The sequence below is a fragment of the Oryza brachyantha genome, chromosome 5, assembly GCF_000231095.2.
Source record: "Oryza brachyantha chromosome 5, ObraRS2, whole genome shotgun sequence".
In the NCBI taxonomy this organism is placed as follows: Eukaryota; Viridiplantae; Streptophyta; class Magnoliopsida; order Poales; family Poaceae; genus Oryza; species Oryza brachyantha.
The window spans coordinates 3498018-3517982 of record NC_023167.2 but is presented as its reverse complement, the minus strand read 5'-3'; the positions used below and the strand labels follow the sequence as shown (position 1 = coordinate 3517982).

General features: G+C 42.6%; 5 protein-coding genes across 7 annotated transcripts; 3 read left to right on the top strand and 2 right to left on the bottom strand.

Annotated features, from left to right (window-relative positions):
- Window positions 1–860: 860 nt before the first annotated feature.
- LOC102713080 (ubiquitin-conjugating enzyme E2 2-like) lies at window positions 861–5391 on the bottom strand. The gene is made up of 6 exons (XM_006654053.3): window positions 5208–5391; window positions 4256–4388; window positions 4139–4164; window positions 3289–3378; window positions 2435–2523; window positions 861–1207 (listed from the first exon to the last, which is right to left on the bottom strand). Exons 2-6 carry the CDS (start codon window positions 4378–4380, stop codon window positions 1079–1081), a joined length of 459 nt encoding a protein of 152 aa, XP_006654116.1. The 5' UTR covers window positions 4381–4388; window positions 5208–5391; the 3' UTR covers window positions 861–1078.
- A 2274-nt stretch (window positions 5392–7665) lies between these two features.
- LOC102711807 (hypoxanthine-guanine phosphoribosyltransferase) lies at window positions 7666–10205 on the top strand. Its single transcript, XM_006654997.3, is given in 4 exon segments — window positions 7666–8261; window positions 9320–9484; window positions 9663–9702; window positions 9705–10205. Coding segments are annotated over 4 exon segments (744 nt in total). The 5' UTR covers window positions 7666–7760; the 3' UTR covers window positions 9743–10205.
- Window positions 10206–11619: 1414 nt separating this feature from the next.
- Window positions 11620–15141, top strand: LOC102711534 (protein SLOW GREEN 1, chloroplastic-like). 2 transcript variants are annotated; one of them, XM_040524527.1, is made up of 5 exons: window positions 11620–11999; window positions 12651–13451; window positions 14247–14393; window positions 14471–14551; window positions 14647–15141. In XM_040524527.1, the coding sequence occupies exons 2-5, from the start codon at window positions 12666–12668 to the stop codon at window positions 14830–14832; spliced, it is 1200 nt and encodes a 399-aa protein (XP_040380461.1). In that variant the 5' UTR covers window positions 11620–11999; window positions 12651–12665; the 3' UTR covers window positions 14833–15141. The 2 variants fall into 2 exon arrangements, with proteins under 2 accessions (XP_040380461.1, XP_040380460.1); XM_040524526.1 differs by lacking the exon at window positions 11620–11999 and having other exon boundaries at window positions 12008–13451.
- A 689-nt stretch (window positions 15142–15830) lies between these two features.
- LOC121054519 lies at window positions 15831–16696 on the top strand. 2 transcript variants are annotated; one of them, XM_040524500.1, is made up of 2 exons: window positions 15831–16142; window positions 16197–16696. In XM_040524500.1, the coding sequence occupies exons 1-2, from the start codon at window positions 15895–15897 to the stop codon at window positions 16306–16308; spliced, it is 360 nt and encodes a 119-aa protein (XP_040380434.1). In that variant the 5' UTR covers window positions 15831–15894; the 3' UTR covers window positions 16309–16696. The 2 variants fall into 2 exon arrangements, with proteins under 2 accessions (XP_040380434.1, XP_040380433.1); XM_040524499.1 differs by having other exon boundaries at window positions 15831–16696.
- Window positions 16697–17542: 846 nt separating this feature from the next.
- Window positions 17543–18366, bottom strand: LOC102711263. The gene has a single exon (XM_040524573.1). It carries the CDS (start codon window positions 18282–18284, stop codon window positions 17730–17732), a length of 555 nt encoding a protein of 184 aa, XP_040380507.1. The 5' UTR covers window positions 18285–18366; the 3' UTR covers window positions 17543–17729.
- Between the last annotated feature and the right edge of the window lie 1599 nt (window positions 18367–19965).

Below are 19965 nucleotides of genomic sequence, written 5' to 3'. Positions count from 1 at the left end.
TTTGGACGGGAGAGCGAGCAGAGCCTGACAGGTGGGGACACCACTGGAACCCTCTCGTGAGGGGCAACGGAAAGCTACCTGGGCTGAAGGCCTTGCTTTGGGCTCAAAACTACTGTGGAATGTTGGCCCCCGTGTTAATTTCTCAGGTGGGCTGAGAAAACAGTATCTTTTGTATAGTTTTAATATTAAACCTTATACCTTATATATATAAACTTTATACATACAAACTTACATATATACAAAAATTATACATATAATAGTATACATGAAAAATTTATACATATATAGTTTATGCATACAAACTTAGATCTTTTTTCTTTTTCTTTTTTTATTCATACAAACAATCTGTATACTTAAAACATTATAGGTATAAACTTAAGTACATAGAAATCTTTATACATATAAAGTTATACATGCAAACTTTATATACAGCATACATAAAGTAAAAAAGTATCTGTTTTTAGAAATGTTCGTGCGGTCTCTCCGTGCGGGCATGAATTAGTCTTTTTATTTTTGGGGTATCTTTTGCCTTTCTCAAAGGGAAAAGACTTTTTTGTAAACAGGATTAGCATTGATGAGATTGTCTGTTTCAGACATTGCATTAATCCCAGCCAAATTGAAATTCCAGCCCATCTTCTTCCTTTTACCTAGCAAGGAGCCAAGGATGATAAAATATCCCAATTTTATTTATATGGTCCCCTTTTTTTGTTCGCATTGAACTATATAGAACACATACACACGAGCTCATTCTGCTCTTATCCATCTTGACAATGGTTAATGAAACACGAAATAGAGTATAATATAACTAGCCCACGAAATAATTACTTAGATGGCCAAAAAAAGTTAGTGGCACAATTTCGTACTCAATATATAGCACAGTAATTAATTTAGCACTTAGCTTGGAAACAATAGAAGTATGTTAGTACCAAGTCCATATGGTCCCAACTTGGTCCAAAGCCTTGCCCGTATCCGGGAAGGGCATAATACATAACAGTAAGCATTTTTAGCCTTTTTTTTACAAGCAATCTGGTATACGGCACACAGAGGATGGGCGTTTCAAGTAACAGGTGTGGTTAGATCAGTCCGCGGTCCAGCTCTGCTCCACTATCTCACGAACTTTACGGTTGTATTCCCGCTTATTCTCACTGAATAGGCGGGCAGCTTCAGAGTTGGCAGGTGAATTTGGGTTCGGATCACAAAGCAGCGACTGCAAAAATGTTGAAGAAATGTTAGATGCAAACCATTTGTGCTAATACAGGGCAGGAAATAGAAGTATTCAACAGTTGAATTTATAAAAGTGCCTATAATATCAGATAGAGATCTGTGTAATGTGTTCGAGACTTCGAGTCATGCACTTGTCACCTACAGTATCCCAATTGATATACATATTGTGTTCAACTTTTTTTCCATAGTTTAAATAAAAACATTGGCTACAAGCACATAGAGAATATGTTTAATCACATTGAGCAGGTAGCCTCACCACAGACTGGAGGCAATGTCAGTACCCAGCCAGCTCAGCAGGGAACAAGTTTCAGAAAATCGTTCAACTTGAGCCTAGAGGATTTACTTCTGTCCCAGAATATAAGGATTTTTAGATTTGGGCATGAGTATTAAGAAAGTTGGCAGAACTAAATGGGGGAGGTTGTAATTCGTTGGAAAGGGAAAGTAGGTGGAAAACTTAAGTGTTGGAAGCCTATGATTGGTTCAAAAGAGAATGTAGGTGTAGAAGTTGTTATATTTTGGGATGGAATACCTACATATAGAAGTCAGCAATCTACTATTCATCAGCCTATAGTTCTTACTAGAATCAGAATCTAAGCGTAGGCAGGAAACAGTCATTGGAAAGTATATAGGTGTTATTACCTGTTTCACGCTATGACATTAAGATATTCTAACCCTTCCTAGATTCATATGGATGCTAATGAATCAGGACACACATATAAAACATATTCGTTGATCCATGGACAAATCAAGGTAGGGCCAAAGCATCTTATAATATGGAAGAAGTATGGAATGGATGGAGTACTTAATACTGAGCACTGGTAATCAGTCAGAGAATAGTTGTCTCTAGATGAGATCCTTCACATGTATGGAAATATGGCATTATAGTGCCTCTAACAACGAAAAATAACTATTCCAAGTGAACATCGCTAAGTACTTAACAATGGAGCATGTACCAAAGAAAACTAGTAGCGTCTTTTAACTTTTATGAAAACATCACATTTATATTACAAATACAACAACTAAGTGAGAATTCATTCATCCCTTAGTCCCTGGCTGGAGCGTTTGCTAAATATGTTTCACAACAAGACCTCAAAATCAGAAGAACTAATAATAAACATGTTATACAATATTGTACAACAGTTAACAAACAGAATAGGGCATCAGAACATATACCCAAAACAATTACCAAAAAAAAAAAGGCATCATCTACCTGGATGGATGTGAGTATAGCAGCTACATCATATATCGGGCTCCACTGGTTTTGTAGTATATCTAAGCATATGCTCCCATCAGCATAAACTGTACATGATTAAAAAAATGTTAGGAAAGTCAAATAAATGGAGATACGATACTATCATGCTTTATGTGAGTAAAGTAATAATCATCAATTCTGATATTAGACAGCAAAAGTAGGCTACCAAAACAAACAAGTATTATTTGACTAGTTAGATGATTGGATCTGCTTATTGCTAACATATACAATACTCTTGAATTGCCCAATATGAGTTATAAGATAATATGGCAAACAACAGCACATATTACCATAATTAGATAATTTCTACCATATTCAATGTTCTGCATTAGATAGGGAAAAATATTAGAATAGGATGATGTGGACAAAGACCAGAACAAGTGAACTCTTGGATGGCAAGGGATCAAGGAGTGGGTTGGTCTTCTGATGGTGCACCTAATTCTAATCCATTAATAGAATCACTAGTTCTGAATCCTATTTTTGGGCTGATACTCGTTTGATACATTCAGAGTTCAGACAGTGCCTAGATCAGCTTAAATCAGCTTTACAATGATGTAGAATCAGACTAGACATGTCACGAGGTAGAGCAGGATAGGTATTATTTTCGTGATGCTATTTGGCCTTGACAAGAGTTTGTTAGGTTCAGGTCAATGTAAGCTTGCTTGTTCTCACATCTTATTTTACGCCAGGTTCTTGCTTGACATGTCCTCTCAGGATGCCCAGATTATTAGTTCCGAAATGCCACATAAATACTTAATACGGAAGGCAAGCATGTCACAAGCAAGTATTGCATAGCAGGATAAAAAGCTTACTGTTAGGATGAAACATCCGGGAAACAAATCGCACTGTAGGTGGCTTGTTAGGATAATCTTCAGTAAACTGAAGTGTCAACTTGAACGTACCTGACAACGTAAATATAATTTGAAACAGTGCTAACATGTCAAAGAGTAGAATTGACTATATATGTGACAGCAAAATGGCACAAAATACGAGAGATTATCATAAAAGAGGACCACAAAAGAAATATGGTGAAGAGGCCTTCCTCAACAGACTGTTTAAAATGAGTTAATCACCTCATCAAAGTTGTACAGGCTCTTTAATAAAAAGCACTTTCTCAATCACAGAGCCCATAAGACTATATCAGCTAACGACAAAAAGGTATAGAACATCTCTAGGTGATTCTGAATTCTTAGCCATATCTAAAAAGGCAATGTAGTCTCTTCCATAAAATACATTGTTTTCTAAATTCAAAAGTCAAACTCAGATCTCCAAAAGTAAGTCCCCGAACAAAACACATGCTTCACTGGATTGGACAAGCAAAATGCAAGCTTTAACTAAAGTTTAACCCAAAGTGTTTGAACCACATGCTCCAAGGTCAAATCATCAACACAAAGAAAAAAGACATTCATCTAAAGAAAAATAATATACATTCCTAGTCATGAAACCCCAAAGAGTTCAAATACGTTGTTCTCATGCGTTGCTTAAAAAAGCTGACAGAATAAATAAGCATGTATCAATTAAATGAACCAGTAGTTGTATTAACAGTAAAATGGAACCGTGTAAGTAAAACTAACTCAGAATATGAAAACAGAAGTAAAACAAAGTACAAGATATACTGAATATCATGCATGTGATTACTCAAAAGACTCTAAAATTCCTTACCTCCATCCCAAGGAGTATCATCAGGGCTGCAAAACAAGACATAAATGACAAATAAGTATAATAGATCAAAATAAAATTGAAAGGAGCATATATGGCACCCAAGTCTTAACACCTTACCCAAAAATTACAGCATTCCATAGCAGTATATTGTTGTCCTGTGGGGCCCCACTTATACCTGCTGGAGGATCCTGCATCAGTCGTTTGAAATCCCTCATCAGCCTCTTCCTTGCGGGAGTCGACATCTTCACCCCTGTAGATACCATGTCACCAAATAAGCTAAATAGGAAAGTAATGGGAAATCTACACTGAAAAGTTTTTTATCAAAAAATCGAATCTTTAAATTACCCATGGTACCTACTAACCAGAGCAATCCATACTAGCAATCAAGGCAGTTTATCACTATACTAGTAATAGTGTTTAAGTAGCCTATAATTTCAGGAAAAAAGAATGCTTTGGGCATACAACTTTTTTTCAATATTGAAAAAGTTACAAGTTATGTCATTAACTAATAAACATATACTTCAGTAGAATAAAATGAAACGGCCAAGACCAAAAGAGAATACATTTTCCCTAGAAGATAGTTTCCCTGTGTTCTGAACAATACAATACATTTGGACACAAACGAAAATCTCCCCCATGCTTGGAGGCCTGGATAATCTGATCAACCCAATCAAGACCATTCTACTACTGGAAATCTGGAGTGTCAAATTAATCGCCAGACCTCATCCTCCGCCGCCCCAAATCCCCAACACTACAAACAAATTATCCCTTTTACTGAAACAAATCACTAAAATTAACAAGAGATAAACGGTCATGAATCATGAGAACACGGATCCTTCACGCCAGGGGCGGATCTATTGTGGGAAATGGGGGTTCAGTGGAACCCCCAAACTTTTTGGGGACCAAAAAAAAAGCTGTTATTAGTCTCCCTTAAGGTCATTATTAAGAAAATTAAACCAGATCCAGAAGAGAACCTATCTAGGGTTCATGATGCAGATTCCAGAAGAGAAAAGAAGTCCGTGGATAGAGAGAAATGAGAAAAAGAGGGCGTGGGTGGATGGGTGCTCACCGGTGAGGATGAGGGACTACAGCGCCCCTGCTCGCGGGAGATCGGCGCAGGCGGCGGGAGGAGGAGCCCGTCCTGGGCCACCGCAAGGGGGAGCGCGGAGGGGGGAGCTCGCCGGCCGGCTGTCCCTGCCGGGTACGGGAGAGAGGACGGAGAAAAGAAAGATACTCCAGTAATAGGGTGAGGAGATTATCTGGTTACGTTTCAATAGAAAAGGCTAGGGTCATTTTGGTCTTTTTAGGGATAGCTCAATCTTCAGAGTGATTACAATGAAACTTGGAAAAAAAATTTGTGCGTTACAGCGTCTACAGCGTCTCCAATAGAGGATGAAAAATAAGCCCAAAAATCCTATATGAAGGTCTTCTAAGAGCAACTTCAACAGTTAGGTAAAAATAGTTTGTCAAATTTGCTGTTTTAGCAACTTGGTAAATAATATGGCAAACGAAAAATTATTTTATTTTCAACAGTTAGCCAAATTCCACTTGTTAAAAATAAATATAGTCATCAAAACGGTTGGTAGTTGATAAGATCATAGATTGCCAACGCGCCGTCCCGTCCTCCCCATGTCGCCCTCCGCCCTCCAGCGCTCACCGATTTCGATCACCATGGGGAGGAACGCGGGACTTGCACTGTTGATCTTGGCATGTCTATGGATATGCCCTTAGAGGAGCAGCTGCTTCTCATGAAACATTTTCTCGTCTTCATCTTCGGCGATGGCCGATGAGCCCAACGCATCGATGATGAAGCTGGACGGCGTGGTGGCCGACTTCTCGATGGATGGGACCAACGACCCGAGAGGGCTGAAGCTGCTGGAGAACGCGAGGGGCAAGCTCGCCGAGCCCAAGAACTGTTGGCAAGAGGCGTATCGGAAGCTCTTCGCCAGTTGCGGCGAGATCATGGCCGACAAAGAGAAGCAGTCGTAGCTGGCGTGGCACCTCGGCAGCTGCTTCCAGGAGGACTCCGGCCGGCCGTCGTTCCCTCACTGCGACAAGCGCTCTAAGATGGTGTACTGCCGCAAAAGGCTCGGCGACTCTTGCGAGGGCCAGAGCGCGGGCGGGCGCGCAGCGGGGGCTCGCGACGCTCGTCGGAGCTCCCGGGGAGGGGGAGATGCCGACCGGTTCGGGGGGGACGCCGAGCGATGACAGAAGGACGTCGGCACAAGAAAAAAGTATGATGAAATTTTCTGGTGGAGGCGCGAGCATCGTACTATCCTTGATACCAAGTGAAACGCCGACTCCCATATATGCGCGCAAACAAGAGGATTTGGCAACTCGCTAAAATTTGGCAACCTGAATGGCAAGTTATTGGAGACAGTTTTTTTTTTACAATTTGTCAAAAAAACAGAGATAGCAAGTTAGGATAGGGAGTTGTTGGAGTTGCTCTAAGAAATTATATACCTAAAAAATACTCCATGCTTCAATAAAAACTCAAAAATTGGGTTAAAAAGGTTAGCTAACCAAATAAACTAAATTCGTTAAAGATGTGATGCTCGTTCTTGTTTTCACTTTTTTCTCCCCTTCCTCATGTTGTTCTCTTGTTTTTCCTTATTCTCTTCTCTCTATTAAAAAACAGTCATTACATAAATTTTTTTCTCATGTACCTTAATTATGGTAAACTTTATCCTTTCTCCCAGTAGCTCTATACTGCATGCTGCAGGCTTTGTAACAGTGATGGGGGTGGGTGTAGTGAAGGTCAGTGCTAGTCTTTTATCATTATTTATTTTTTACTGTTCTGATTTATTTTTTTACTGTACTGTTCTGTCTTGACTGCACAGATAACATTAAAGTTTATCGGTTGTAGTTATGTAAACTAATTGGCATGTTTATATTTATTTGCTTACACATTCATCTTTCAATCAGACAACGGTTATATTTAACAATGTTTTTAAGTAAATGTTCAACTCTCTCTTCATGACCACCTAAACAACACAAAAGGCCTAGAATATATCACCTTTGAAGTTCATGTCCATGGCCTAGCAGTCACGAGTAATTCACCATAACATTATTTCTATCTTGGTCGAGTTTTAGTAGACCACAACTCTCTAAGTTTTCTCCTCACATATTATATTAGACAAAACCATAGTCTATCTACTTTGAAAGGAAGCAAAGGAAGAGATTCTTATTAAATTGTATTCTTCAAATTTACTATGAGGCCAGGAAAAAGGATGGTCTGGTTCACGTCTAGCAAGTGGTATTTGCATATTTTGTCATAACATAGTATAGGGTCTTCTTAGGTTGGAGGTTAAAGTTTTTGAGACTATCCATGAGAAACTCATTGTTCAATGAAGAACCGTCACCGGTAGAAAAAAATTACGTAAACTACCAAGATTATAGTAGGAAACTGCGTGATTATCGTGCCAAATCGTAAGATATTCCTTTCGAAACCATAACAATTTTACTTAAAAAAATTCAATTTCAAATTAACATGAATTTTCATGACTATCACGAATTTAAACCCTGGCTCTTACTCCTGCTTGCCGCTTCAAGAAGGACCGTAGCAACAGTCAACAGAGGGAAAAGGGGAAGGGGAAAAAGAAAGAGACACAAGTCAGCGGCGATGCTGCTGCTGCTGCCAACGCCGAATTTGCTAATCCTGCCATTCCTCCCCCTCCCCATCCGCGCTCGCCCTTTCCACACCCGGAAAACCTCCTCGCCGCCAACCAATAATTCCCCCAACCCCCGCCCCCGCCGCCGCAGAACCCTAGCCCTCCTCCCTGCCGCCGGGGCACGCACGATGACTGCCGGGGCGGCGAGCGGCGGCGGCGGCGGCGCCGGCATCGACCGGGTGCTGTGGACGGAGCCCGAGATCGCCGCCCGGGTCGCGGAGGTGGCCGGCGAGCTCGGCGCCGACCTCCGCGGGCTGCGGGAGCCCGCCGTCGTCGTCGGCGTCGCCACGGGCGCGTTCCTCTTCCTCGCCGACCTGGTGCGCCGCGTCGGCGCGCCGCTAGCGGTTGATTTCGTGCGGGTCGAATCGTACGGCGACGGCACCGAGTCGAGCGGACGGCCGAGGATCACCTCCGACCTCAAGGTCGACGTGGCCGGGAAGCACGTCGTGGTGGTGAGTGCCGCGGACCAACCCGCCCCTCCTGAGCCTCCCCTGTGTGTGGCGTGTGGTCCGTGACGATCCTTTTAGGTTGCTTTCTCCCTATTTAGCGTTTACTGAATATTCCTGTGCAAAATTTTCATGTGTAGACACAAAGTTCCTTACAGTCGAATGCGGGTAGATTGATGACATGCAAGCTTTCCATTGTTATTTGCGCAAGTATTGTGACGTTTTGATGTGCTGTCATATCTAATCTAAAATGTCAGCGTAATAACATGTTATGTGATTCATTGAGTTTAACTTGTTCAGCAAATTGCTTCTGCGCCAAGAACCTTGATACAAAACTGGCATAAAAGAAATTGACAACACAGTAATCATGAAGATTTTATGTTTTGATGTGCTGTCATATCTAATCTAAAATATCAACCTAATATTTGGCTATCTGATCACTGAGTTCAACTTTTTAATTTTGATTGATACAAAACTGGCATAAATCAATTAAGAACGCAGAAGCAATCATGAAGATTTGCATTCATACGGTCTTCACCTAAGCAAAACTTATTCACATAGGTCAAACGTAATTTTTACTAAATCCTTGTTTGCCATGACAGCCTGCTCTTGTTGAAATTGAATTAAATTCCACATGGACGGGCTGGGATCCTGGCCTAGCCATGAAGGCTTAATAGTACCAATCAGGCAATCACGGTTGATGATGACTTATCAACTGAGATGATGAATCAACAATCAACAACTGCAAAATAATTGATATGATGAGGGTGACATGTGAATTGTCTGCTTTTAGTATTAAGGATTCATATAAATGAGTTTTAGGGGGAAGAAAAATCAAATTGTCATCCACCATCCACATTGATTCCTTTCGGTAGTTTGCCTGGTTGTCTCAGGTCTCTCTGCTCGTTTTGTGTTATGGCTTAGCCACCAATTGTATGGTGCTTAAGGATAACTGAGATTTGCTTAACATCTTCTCTGTTAGTATTTATTTTTCTTAAATAGCTTCTTATATCTACTGAGGCTGTTCTAGTCTAGAAATTAAAAGTGGTTTCATATCATGGTAGGTGGAAGATATTGTGGACACTGGGAATACAGTTTCCTGTCTCATTGCCCATTTAGAAAAGAAAGGAGCATCATCCATATCTGTCTGCACTTTTCTTGACAAACCAGCAAGGAGAACTGCTAATTTTCAGCTAGTGGGGGATGGAAAATTTTATAGAGGTTTTGAGGTATGAATCACTTCAACAACGTGGTATTTAAATTTATGTGTAGCAGCATGATGTTAACGTCAAGTTAGCAGTTACTTCCCGGTGTGTGCTTGTTTCATTGGGAACAGTTGAATAATTGTCCCAACCCTCCTCTGCAATGATATATTAATCGCCATTTTACTTATTCTTCATTTTTCAGTGCCCAGATTATTTTGTTGTCGGATATGGCATGGATTATGCTGAACTCTACCGCAACCTCCCTTATATTGGAGTTCTTAAGGCCGAGATGTACAAAAAGGACACAAGCAATTAGACAGGAGGACTTGCAAACATGTGCAAGAGATAAAAAGTTAGAAAGGAACACACACATTCCAGTTTTGATATCTCTAGGCAAATCTTGCTTAATTTTGTACAAGAAAGAAGCTTAAAGCTTCGCTAGCTTACTTTTTCTCTATTAAAGCCCAGGAGAAATTGTCCTGTTTCAATGGCACTCCGTCACCAAACATCAACCACGGAAGAAAAATGTGGTTGTATAACCAAAGGAAACATGTTACATCTTTAATCTATAGCCAACGAGAGCTGATTTGGTTGCAACTCTGCATCTTTTAGAATTGTCGTGGTTGTCTCATCCCCTACTCCCCTGTAACGCCAACATCATTCTAGTTTGCTGGTCTGCATCCTGGTCCTGGTTGTAAGCTTTAGCTTGAGCACGTTTCATATTGATACACCCTGCAGATATAATCCCGGTAATTTTATGAGTAAATTTTACAAAACCATGTGTCTTATTATCCACTTTAGATAAAATCATATGGTTTTTGACATGTGGCATATAACATCAGCCAACGGGTGTTGTAGCTCAAGAGTTCATAAAATCATATGGTTTTTGACATGTGGCATATAACATCAGCCAACGGGTGTTATAGCTCAAGAGTTTTATAAAACAACACCATTAAGGCATTAACTACTTTAACTTGTTACTGTAGCAACATAAAAATGCTTAAGCTTATGTGGTTCCAACTTGTATATGATGTGTCAAAAAAAGAACATACAATCCAACCGAATTTTACATGCAATATTATAACTCTTGGATTTAAGAATAATCGATTAAAAATATGGTTTCATGAAACCTTACAACCATAATACAATGTAATTATATGCCAGTTTCTAACAAGCGTGTGGCTTTATGAGATTTGGTCAATAATACATCTGGCTTTCTGAAATTCATTGTATTTTTACATACCAACTGGTTTTGAATTAGTGGATACAAATAGTAGAATTGACCGTTCCAAATCCTAAGGTAGAATGGTCACGTTGGCCTTCTGATAAACCCCATATTTAAGCCTAGCTAATTTCGTGCAAGGCTTGATTTTTTGGAACACTAATACAACATACCATTTATATTGTAAGACTTTTGAAATGTTTAGATTTATCTTGAGGCAGTATTGTGGTTAAGGGCAAATGCTTAACTCCCTGAGTTTGTATAATTTTGACCATTTGTGAAATTCAACTTTTTTTATAAAAATCTTTCACCCGGATATTAAAAGATTTTGGCCATTGCACGAATTGAATTGTTTCTTGTGGGGTAAACAACTATCACAATCCATGGAAATTTCTGTAGGTTTTCTTCGGAGTGGGGTTGAATATCGCGTGAAATATACCTATACTGAGAGATACTACGGGAAATTCGAATAAACCATAGCCTCATTTCTTTTATGCTTATAAGTTAAAATTTATATTTTAAACCTTAAATTTAGAGTTGATTTTAAATTTTTTTATCATAATTTATTTTTCAGCATTTGCTTTTAGATCGTGAAGAATACTTGTATAAAAGTTTTACTTATAAATTATTTTTTAATTATTAAAAAGTTAAGCTAAAAGATGGCCTCCTACTCCTATGTCTGAAATTTCGAAAAATCCGAATATTCTAAATTCAGTGGAATCGCATCGCATCAGCCTTCAGCCAATAAATTTAACTATATGCCACTCCATTCATATGTCTTTAACAAAATGCCACCCTCCAGTATATTTTTATAAAAATGACATCCTTCCTATAACATTCTTAATAAAATACCACTTCACCGTATTTGAAGGGGTATTCTCTCTCTCTTTTTTTTTGCATCAAAAAGTACACAAAATGTCGAGAATGCCCTCTTCTACTGTGAACTGGCTGGACAGATCTAGCGTCGGCTCGTCCTCCCATCAGGCAGCCGCTCCCGACGCCGCCCTCCCCCAGTTCCCCGCCGAACTGCACGGTCGCCGCCGGCTTCCCCTACCGCCGCTACCTTCTCCCGCCGCCGGACCCGTGGCGCCTCCCCGGCCTCCGCGCCCTCCCCCCTCGGAACTCTGCGTTCCACCGGCCTCCCGGCCACCGCCCCCTCCTCCGTCAGCGCCCCCCCCGGCCGCCGCCGCCTCCCCCTGCAGCCGCGCCATCCCCGGCCGCCGTGGCCAGCTCGCCGCCTCGGAGAGGCGCCGGCAGTTCTCCTCCCCCCGGCAGCAGCAGTAACCCGGCCGTCGTGCTGACAGCTCTCCTCCCCCGGTAAACCCTACTTCAATTTTAGTGCTCTAAATTTTTTGATTAGTTAGTATACTGCTACGATTTTAGTTAGTGCATTTCCCTGAATTTAGTGTTTAGTTAGTGTACTGATATGATTTTAGTGGGTGGACAGCATAACCGATTTGCATGGTAGAACCTAGAAATTAATTTTGGGAGTAAGAAATGACTTTAGTTACGGCTTATTATACTCAATTTAACGTTGATGACACAAATTCATGTATAATATGATTTATTATATGATGATGAATGCCTGGGATTTAATTTTAATGTTTGCAAATCAGCTGAATGGATGCATTTTAATATTTGCAAATAAGCTGAATGGATGCTCTGTCCGCCTGGGTGCTGGGCGTTCTGTCAGCCTGGAGGTGTCTGGACAGGCTGCCATGCTTTTAAATTGAGCAGGGGTATTTTAGTCCATTCACAAATTGGTTTGTTTGAAAAAAAATGTAAATACAGCTTCAAATACATGAGAGTGGCATTTTGTTAAGAAAGTTAGATGGGGTGATATTTTTATAAGAGCATGCTAGAGGGTGGCATTTTGTTAAAGACAGCTGAATGGAGTGGCATATCGTTAAATATCTCACCTTCAGCCTAGTCCCTTCTGTTAGTTTCTCTCTCCGCTTCCTCCTGCAGCGGAAGGGGTCAGCCATGGCGATGAGCTTCGCGTCTGCTGCCGCCACCACCACCACCTCGTCCTCGCAACTGCTCGTCCCCGTCCACCGCCTCTCCCGCCGCAAGCTCCCCACCGCTGTACCCTCTCTCTCATTCCCTCTCAGACCACACCGCTGCCTTCCCTTCTCCGCTCTTCCTCCCGAGCCCCCGCGCTTCTCCCACAGAACCCACTCCTCCTCCTCCTCCTCTTCCAGGACACCCACCGATGGCCTCCTCTCGCCGATCATCTCCACCTCGAGAACCCTCCTCTTCCTCCTCGTCGCCTCCCTCCTCTCCCTCTCCGGCGTCCGCCCCCTCCCTTCACTCGCGTCCCTTCCCCCACCTACCCAGCAGCCGCAAGAAGAAACGGAAGGGCAAGAAGAGCAGCAAGGGTCGCAAGAGGGGAAGCAGCAAGAAGGGCCGGTGGAGAAGGAGGAGGGCGTGGAGGCGGAGGTCGATGAGGAGGAAGAGGAAGCGGAGGAGCTGCTGCGGCAACGGCAGGAGGAGGAGGGCGACGAGGAGGTGCGGATGTATCTGGATGTCCTGAGCAGCGATCCGGGCGACGTGGACGCGCTCAAGTGCGTGCTGTTCGCGAAGATGAGGCGCGCGGACTGGGGCGACGCGCTGGGGTTCGCTCGGCGGCTGCGGGAGGCGGAGCCCGGCGAGGTGGAGTGGCGGCTCATGGAGGCGCTGCTGCACGAGCTCAAGGGGGACCTCGGCGAGGCCGAGCGGCTGTTCAGGGAGGTCCTCGCGGAGAAGCCGCTGCTCGTCAGGGCACTCCATGTGAGTTACGCATGCTCTCCTTCTCTTCAGTCCACTGAATGCTGTTCTTGCTGCTGATACGTTTATATTGAATCGATTAGTAGCATGATATGATCTTTGATTTCTGTTTGATTGAAGGTGAGTTACATGTGGAAACATTGAGTAACTGAATTGGTAGTAGTGTAGCTGTAGCTTGCGATGCCGATGTTTTGGTGTGGATTAGTGGTGGAATACTTATGCCATGAACATTGTTGCAATTGCCCCTAATCTATCTGGGACTCGTGCTTGGTTGTCTGAGTGAATGTTGCATGCTTGCCTTAGCAGAATCAGTGGTAGCATTCAGATGTTGAAGGATTTGTGATAGAGTGCTGCCCGCAACAGACTTGGTGGCAATCTGTAGGCCTATATTTATTTGACAGAGAATGTAGAAGTAGATGTAGGTCCTGCCTATTGTGAAATTCAAACTGTTAGGTTTTTTTTGGATATTGGATAAATATGTTCTTCTTTTTTTAATAGGTTTAGTATGGCAACAGAAGTACAAGCGATTAAGCGAATACTCACAAATTCATCAGGAAAATACAGTTTTAAGGTTCTTATGTGATGAATGTTTGCTCTGCTTCTGTTTCACTGGATTTTGTGGAGGCATAAACTGTAACTAGCCTATCTTATACGGAGTATTATTCATTATGTCATCTATTGTCGGAAGTTTGAAGCTGAGTTTTATCATCCTATTTTTTACCGCACTATAGTGTTTTATTTGGGACATTATGGACAATATTGATGTTTTCTTAATTCAAACATTTTACTTTATTTTAGGGACTTGCACTGTGTATGCATAAAAGATCTGAAGGACCAACTGTTTTTGAGATGCTGGAGAACGCTTTGCAACTTGCAATTTCTGAGGAAAAGGTTCCAGAAGAGCGCAACATTAAGCTTTTGATTGCTCAGATGCATGTTGTCAAGGTAAAAATTGACATTAGTTCCAAGTCTATCTGTTCATGTTGATTTTCTGATCTCTAACTGAAACTCTCAAAATGCAGGGTCAGTTGGATGCTGCATCAGAGAAACTGCAAAATCTTATCAACGAGGACCCTCGTGATTTTCGGCCTCATCTTTGCCAGGTACCATTAACACCTTTTACATATGTGATCTGTTCCAAATATCTTCTGTTTTGATCCTTGACACGACTCTCAGTCTATGATGTTCCTAAATACAGGGGATTGTTTATGCACTTTTAGACAAAAAGGAAGAAGCAGATGAGCTGTTTGATACATATAGAAGCCTTGTTCCTGATGAATTCCCAGACAAGAGTTTTATTACTGATGTTATACAAGCAGCCAGAATGGAGTCCAAGGACCGGCTACAGAAGGACTTTGGACCTGAACTTCTATCTAAAAAGTGACGATTCAGGAATTTTCTATACCTGAACGACCAGTAGTTTTTGTAGTGGTAGATAGTTGCAACTTGCAGATTGATGTGCACACAAGTGCAAAAATGTTACCAGTGAATTGAAATAAATAATGAGAAATCGGAGGAGATGTATTTCTCCCCCACCAATTTCTCCTGACAACGAAGTTTATGAAGAATACAAATTTTTGTTTAAGCTCGGTTAGTCTTCTTGTTATTTTATCTAGAGATAAACCTACTTACCATAACCAGCGATAACTAAGGGCTTGCTCACTTTATTCAAAATCAACCGCGTGTTTGACGTTATCCAATTTCAACAGTGATGGATGTGTTTAGTTTGTAACATTTTCAAAATTTTGGCAATGTTTTCATGAGAGCAAACTCTCAATATTTGTAAATTTTAGTAAGTAGTGGCGAGATCATATTTTAGTTTATTGTTGAGTAAATTACATTTTAGATTATCTTGTATTATCTAAGTTTTACTTTTGATTGTTCCTAAACCTATATTTTCACTTTTGATCAGATAAGTTTGCATTGTTTTTTGTATGGACCGCCAAACAACTTTCTCGATACACATGAATGATGTGCTTGCTCAGGTCGTAGTCTCCAATACACATATGAACTCCACGTCTATATGCAATCCATATATTTGCTGAAGGGGAGGCTAGATATAGCTAGAAAATATTTAATGGTCTAAATTATAAAAAAAATGAAAAATTAACTTTGTTCAGAGTGGGAAAAAATAAACTTAAAGGATGTTGCAAAGTAAAACTTAAATACTGCTAATAGATAGCTTAAAAATACGTTTTACTCCTGCCAGTAACACCCAAAATTTGATAGGTTTTAAAGCGGCAATAAGATAAACAAACCCCCAAAATTTGATAGGTTTGAAAGCGGCAATAATATGAACAAACCACCAAAATTTGATAGATTTGAAAGCAAAACATGACCATGGCCGTGAGCAAATAAAGCCCCAAGGCGAACAACAAAACAACAACTTGCCGAAGGCACCCCAAACTCTTTGGAAGGAGAAGAATCCCGAAGCAAAGCCGCCGCTATGCACCGAAACCCTCGCCTCCTCCTCCGCGCCGCCGCCTCGCTCCTCCGCCCCGCCGCCGCACGAGCCCCGGCGCGCGCGACGCCGGCACCCGCTCCGGCGCTCGTAGCGCCGCGGCCCTTCTTCCCGGCCCACCGGCGGGCCTTCTCGACGGCGGACTACGGCAAGGATGTGGACGAGGTGAACCGCAAGTTCGCGGAGGCGCGGGAAGAGATCGAGGCCGCCATGGACAGCAAGGAGACCGTGTACTTCGACGAGGAGGCCGCCTGCGCGCGCGACGCCGCCGGCGAGGCGCTCGCGGCCTTCGACGCGCTGCTCGAGCGGCTCCCGCCGGCGGACGCCGACTCGCTCCGCCGCTCCATGGGGCTCAAGATGGAGCAGCTCAAGGCCGAGCTCAACCAGCTCGACGAGTAAGGGGGGTGGGGGACGCTCCTCGAAGACCGAATCCACGCGGAAGTCTTTCGATTTTGGGGGGGAGTTCCTGACTTCTGAGCGAGGTTAGCTTTGGCCATACTATACTGTTCTTTGGAGAATTTTAAGTCGTTTTATTGGTGAATAAAATTTAGCTCAAAATCTAATTCAAATTTGTTCATCCAACATGAGATTCGGAGCTAATTTTTTCATGTTAGCCTTGTAACCTGGCAAAATTGGCCCCCTTACTGATTTGTGCTGCAAAGTTATAAATCTTGGCGCCATGCCAACTTGGATTATCTCATTGTGTTTGTTGGTGGATCAATAAATTGAGAAAATGCTGATGCAATGGGCTCTTCTGATGAACAAGCAGAGAAAGATTACCATTTCCGGTATTGTTTGGATAAATTGTTGCCACGAATCCATCATGCCTTCTCGTATCAGCCCACTCTAATCCTTATAATGATTTTTCTGCAAGAATGAACTTAAGTACCTAAGACTAGAGGTAGCAATTTATGCCAGCCTACCAGTAGTCTATGCCTGATCTTAGTAATGCTGATCTGCATTATTTGTTGAATGCTGTGATTTTATTGAGTTGGTGTGTTCCCAATGTGTGACAACTGAGCAGGGCAATCAGCCCATGGCTCGACAACAAATTGAGTTCGATGGTAACTTCACCGTCATCTTTTCGTTTAGGTTCAGGGTTGATTAGATTGCAAATCGTCACAAATTGGCCTGCTACTTCCTTGAATTTTCCCTGCCATTAGGTTCCCTTTTCGCCTTGTGTTTTTTCAGCGCATTTCTTGGTTTCCCCATAATACATGCTCCAATATGGCCGTAACATATGGTGGCCTAGTGATCAGTCATGTTGGTTTCTGTAAGTCTAAAAGGGCAGGCAACAGAATGGATATAGTATCATTAGGCCCTTTTGCTTTTCCTTTCTTTTCTTATTTCATCTTACCTACGCTACGAATTATCACTATTGAACCATTCTCACTCGATATTAACATATCCATAATGTAAATACATAGTAGGAGTAATTGACGTTTGAGATAACAATGTTTGTCGGTCAGTGTGTAAACCTGCGAAAAATGGTGTCGCAGTACAACAAAGACATCACCATGTTTCTTATTCGTAGGCAGAAATGTGGTTAGTATTCTGTTTAGCCCACCTTATTAGGTGGAATTTATGAGAACTTGGTACTAAACTGCAAATTAACCTTTCCATTATGGTTCAATAGGGAAAATAAAGCCCTGTGATCAGTTGTTATACCAAAAAGATCTTTACAAAATCAACATTACAGAGAATTTAAGTTGGCTATGAATGTTTAGTTACTGTCGAAAGAGTAATAAATAAATCCAATTATAGAGTTCAAAAAAAATAAATCCAATTATAACAGAAAAAAGTATCTGCAATGGTTCTTCCTACACCATGTCGTTTGCAGGAATCTTGTGAAAGGAAGGTCTGCCGTCGTGGACGACATGGCGATCCTCCTCTGACCCCCGGCCGTCGTTGAGAACCAATAAGTAGAACCCGCCGGCGACGAGGGAGGCGGTCATGGCCCAGACGGCAACGGCCATGGCGGCCGGCATGATCCTGGCCACTCGGTAGGCGAAAGTGCAGCTGAGGACGGTGGACAGCGCCCAGGCGGCGCGGAGCAGGCGGCGGCGCTCGCGGGCGGGCGACTCTGGCGTGAGCGCCTCGGCGCGGCGGAGGACGGCGAAGAGCGCGGCGAGGTTGGCGTAGGCGGCGACGACGAACGCGAGGTCCCACGGGTCGTCGTGGCGCGCCGCCCGGCCCGCCGTCTGGACGAAGGCGCAGGCGACGAAGGCGAGCGCGGCGAGGTGAAGGCACGCTCTGCACCACCCCTGCAGGTGGGCGGCGAGGGCGTGGGGTTCGCCGGCGTCCGGCGACTCGGCAGTAGCACCGCCGCCGGCGGCCGCCGCGGCACGGCGCGTCTCCTCCTTGGCATCGTCCATCCGATGAGCCTAGTTTTAACTGATTAGCGCCTAGGACGGTTTGGTTGATCGAGGTTGAGCACCAGTCAAGCCAAAGAGCCCAAGAAGTGCGTAGCAAAGATTAATCGTGCATGAATAAATTGGCTCGGCAGATGATATATAAGCATAGGTCCCTTCCCATGCACACATCCGTGCTATTTCGTCCCTTATTGCGACGTAGATAGATGGAAAGTTAGGAAAATGCATCACCGTCTAACATAGGACCAACCGAACCGCGTTGGTTGACCGACTTTAAAAGAAATAGGTCAAGTCTGCTGAGGCGCTCTCATAAGACTCGGTCACTGTAGGAGAATTCTGACATAAACCCCTTGATTCACTCTTTTCATAAAAAATCTTATAAATAGACTCTAGAAACATTATCTAAAACAGATCTATTTTAGATGGTAGAACATGGTGTCGAAATATAACAGCTTGGTGCCACAATACATGACGTCCAGTTAGGGTTGATTAGGATCTAGTAGGTGCCGAGGCGGGTTTCGCTGTCAACCTCACCTCAATGTCATGTTACGAAACAAGTCCATTTTTAGATATTGCTCTTGGATAGGTCTATTTGTGAAATTTCTTTGCAGAAAGGGCTAGGATGTGAAAAATTCAGTTGATTCAATCTCCTTGCCACCGGCATGGCCTCCTCCCCTTCCTCCCCCTCCTCAAATACTTAGGTTGATTCTTTTATTTGACACAATTGACTTTTATATTTATGTTTGACTATTTATCTTATTTAAAATTTTTATATAATTATTAATTATTTTATTATGATTTAATTTGCTATTAAAAATACTTTAAGAATGGCTTATAATTATATATATATGCATAAAATTTATGAATAAGATGAGCTATCCAAAAGTTAACGGCGTCAAATAAAAAATCGAAGAGAGTAGGTTAGTAGTCTCCTTTCCACTTTCTTCTTTGTCTCCAAGACATCATCACTGCTTGTGCCTCCTAAGAGCATCTCCAACAGCCTCTCCAAATCTCACTCTTTAAAATATCTATTTGGTAACTCTCCATTTTATTTGGCAATCCAAATTTATTTTTTACTCCAACAGCCTCTCCATTCATCTTCTCTATTTTAAGTCAATGACATCGTGGTTCCACTTGTCAGCCTATGTACCCTCTTTTCTCTCCCTCTTTCTCTCTTTCCTCCTCTCCTTCTTTGCTCTCTTCCTCTCTCTCCCTCTTGTGCGGCGGTGTATGCGGATGCAGATGCGGCGGCGACCGCGGGTGGCAATCGCGGGGCGACAGCAACAGCGGAGGCCGCGCGCGACAGCGGCGACCGCGTGCGTATGGCGACGACCATGTTTATTTTTAAGGGTAGTATGCCTTTCAGGGTAGAGCGGTGTTGTGGGCAAACAAAAACTAGCTCCACCCATGTTTATTTTTAAGGAGCAACTCTGCTAACTCCGCTCTAAGAATATATAATCTACCATTTAGCATAGCTTTAACTTTAGATATGTTGAAGTTAGAAATCAGGGTGTACCAAATAGACCTTTGGGGAAACCCTTCACCTCCCCCTTCCCCCAACCTCTGACCCAACCCCTGACTGGTCGAGGCTATTGCCACCTCATTGGAGTCGAAGGAGGAGGAGGAGGATCCTCCATCTTCGCTTCCCCCTTCCACACCTGTGCCTTAACCCCAAACTCTAATT